Source organism: Phalangium opilio, unplaced genomic scaffold, assembly GCF_054372755.1.
Source record: "Phalangium opilio isolate 3A_F unplaced genomic scaffold, DU_Popi_V2 ptg000078l_1, whole genome shotgun sequence".
NCBI classification, from domain to species: Eukaryota; Metazoa; Arthropoda; class Arachnida; order Opiliones; family Phalangiidae; genus Phalangium; species Phalangium opilio.
The window spans coordinates 6,457,958-6,459,878 of NW_028324186.1; the positions used below are offsets into that span (position 1 = coordinate 6,457,958).

General features: G+C 35.9%; 1 protein-coding gene across 1 annotated transcript; it reads left to right on the forward strand.

The window, feature by feature from the left end:
• On the forward strand, nucleotides 1-1,037 carry LOC149655993 (uncharacterized). Its single transcript, XM_089845028.1, has 2 exons — nucleotides 1-185; nucleotides 256-1,037. The coding sequence occupies exon 2, from the start codon at nucleotides 262-264 to the stop codon at nucleotides 1,003-1,005; it is 744 nt and encodes a 247-aa protein (XP_089701154.1). The 5' UTR covers nucleotides 1-185; nucleotides 256-261; the 3' UTR covers nucleotides 1,006-1,037.
• Nucleotides 1,038-1,921: the final 884 nt, after the last annotated feature.

A 1,921-nucleotide genomic window follows, 5' to 3' on the forward strand; every position in this document is an offset into this window, starting at 1 on the left:
TCTCTACCCCCAAGCTAAACTCTAACAAGAACAAATCTTTGCCCAGACCTGTTTACCCTATATGAAAGAAGCCAACCTTAAACTAGAACTGCCACCCCCTTTCTCCCCCCTCTAAAGAATGAAGACATAAGCCATGTTAGGGCTCACTTTGATTTTGACAGTCGAATAAGAAGGTCGCTTGAATTGTAAGTAGAATTTTTGCGTAACAGTTTTGGGCGCTCGCTTGGTATACTAGCAACGGTTGCTTTTTTTAAGATAAGAATGGAAGTTGATAATTTTCGTAAACGAAAACTCCCGTCCAAACCTCGTAAAATCAATTCGAGATTTCATTTGGGAGAAGTATTTCTATCTTTCGGATTCACGTCTGATCTCAATATAGAGATTAGAATATGCCAGAAAGAACCAGATTTGTCCACGTTTCGCTTTGATGTTGACACCTGGCAAGCTTTTGCATCCAAAATTGGTCCGCTTAGCGGATGGACAAGTTGCCAAGAACCCACATCATACGACGCTATTTTAGCCGATACTCCATTATCTTCGACATCAGCACACGCAACCTTTAACAATCTAAAGCTGGAAACGAATATCAGGGGTGGAGACAGTATCGACTTCACATTGAACGCTTCAGAAGCAAGCGAGTTAAATCGATTAATGCCATATATCAATGAACATGTGAAAAAGCTTGTATCGAACGAACAGGTCTATTTATTACTTGGGGATTTGATTTGCGCTGAACTTATTACCATATATAAAATATTACACATAGATTACGGTGAATTCTTTTCTTTCGAAGAAATTGAAGATCATATTAATTTTGACCGTGTACTATCATATTTTGGCTCGTACGTTTCACCGTATAAAATATTAATGGCTTTTGAAAGTAGATTAAAGGAACGCGGAATAAGTTTTGATTTTCAATCGTATAATATATTTAATATATTAATGTCTCAAACTTCTTATTTAAAGAAACGTATAAGCGTTGTCAATCTTTTTGGCCTGGTGTAAATTTGTATTGAAATAAATTTTTTAAAACGTAATTTTTGTCATTTGATCTGGATAGGCATATATATTTATAGGACCATAACAAGACGCTTCTAAAGCATTGTGGACAACAATAACTAGTCTACAAAGAAATCGGCTAGGATTGTGTTATTATCGTTAGGAATCATTTGAACTCGGGGTCAAATTCGGTTTTTTTAGGAATGTGACAGCGTCTAGACTTGTATTTATTAATGTATTGAAAGACATGCGGCTAGGGTACATGGAAATCGGTGTTATTATTATCGTTAGAAATCATTTGAACTCGGGGTCAAATTCTGTTTTTTTTTGATATGTGAGATAGTCTAGACTTGTATTATTTATTAATTTATTGAAAGACATGCGGCCAGGGTACATGGAAATCGGCTAGGAATGTGTTATTATCGTTAGAAATCATTTGAACTCGGGGTCAAATTCTGTTTTTTAGGAATGTGACAGCGTCTAGACTTTTATTTATTAATGTATTGAAAGACATGCGGCTAGGGTACATGGAAATCGGTGTTATTATTATCGTTAGAAATCATTTGAACTCGGGATGGAAATCGGTGTTATTATTATCGTTAGAAATCATTTGAACTCGGGGTCAAATTCTGTTTTTTAGGAATGTGACAGCGTCTAGACTTGTATTTATTAATGTATTGAAAGACATGCGGCTAGGGTACATGGAAATCGGCTAGGAATGTGTTATTATTATCGTTAGAAATCATTTGAAGTCTGGGTCAAATTCTTGTTTTTTTTAGGAATGTGAGAGGGCCTAGACTTTTATTGTTTTGGGGGCTCGTTTGCTTCAATAACAACTTTTGAATATTGGAAAGATCATAAGGTTTTTGTATTGGGGTATATAGAAAGAGCGTCGGAGACTAAAAGAACCCCCCGGTTTCTC

Coding starts and splice junctions, on each gene's coding strand:
- LOC149655993 (XM_089845028.1), top strand. CDS start 262: ATGGAAGTTGATAATTTTCGTAAACGAAAACTCCCGTCCAAACCTCGT.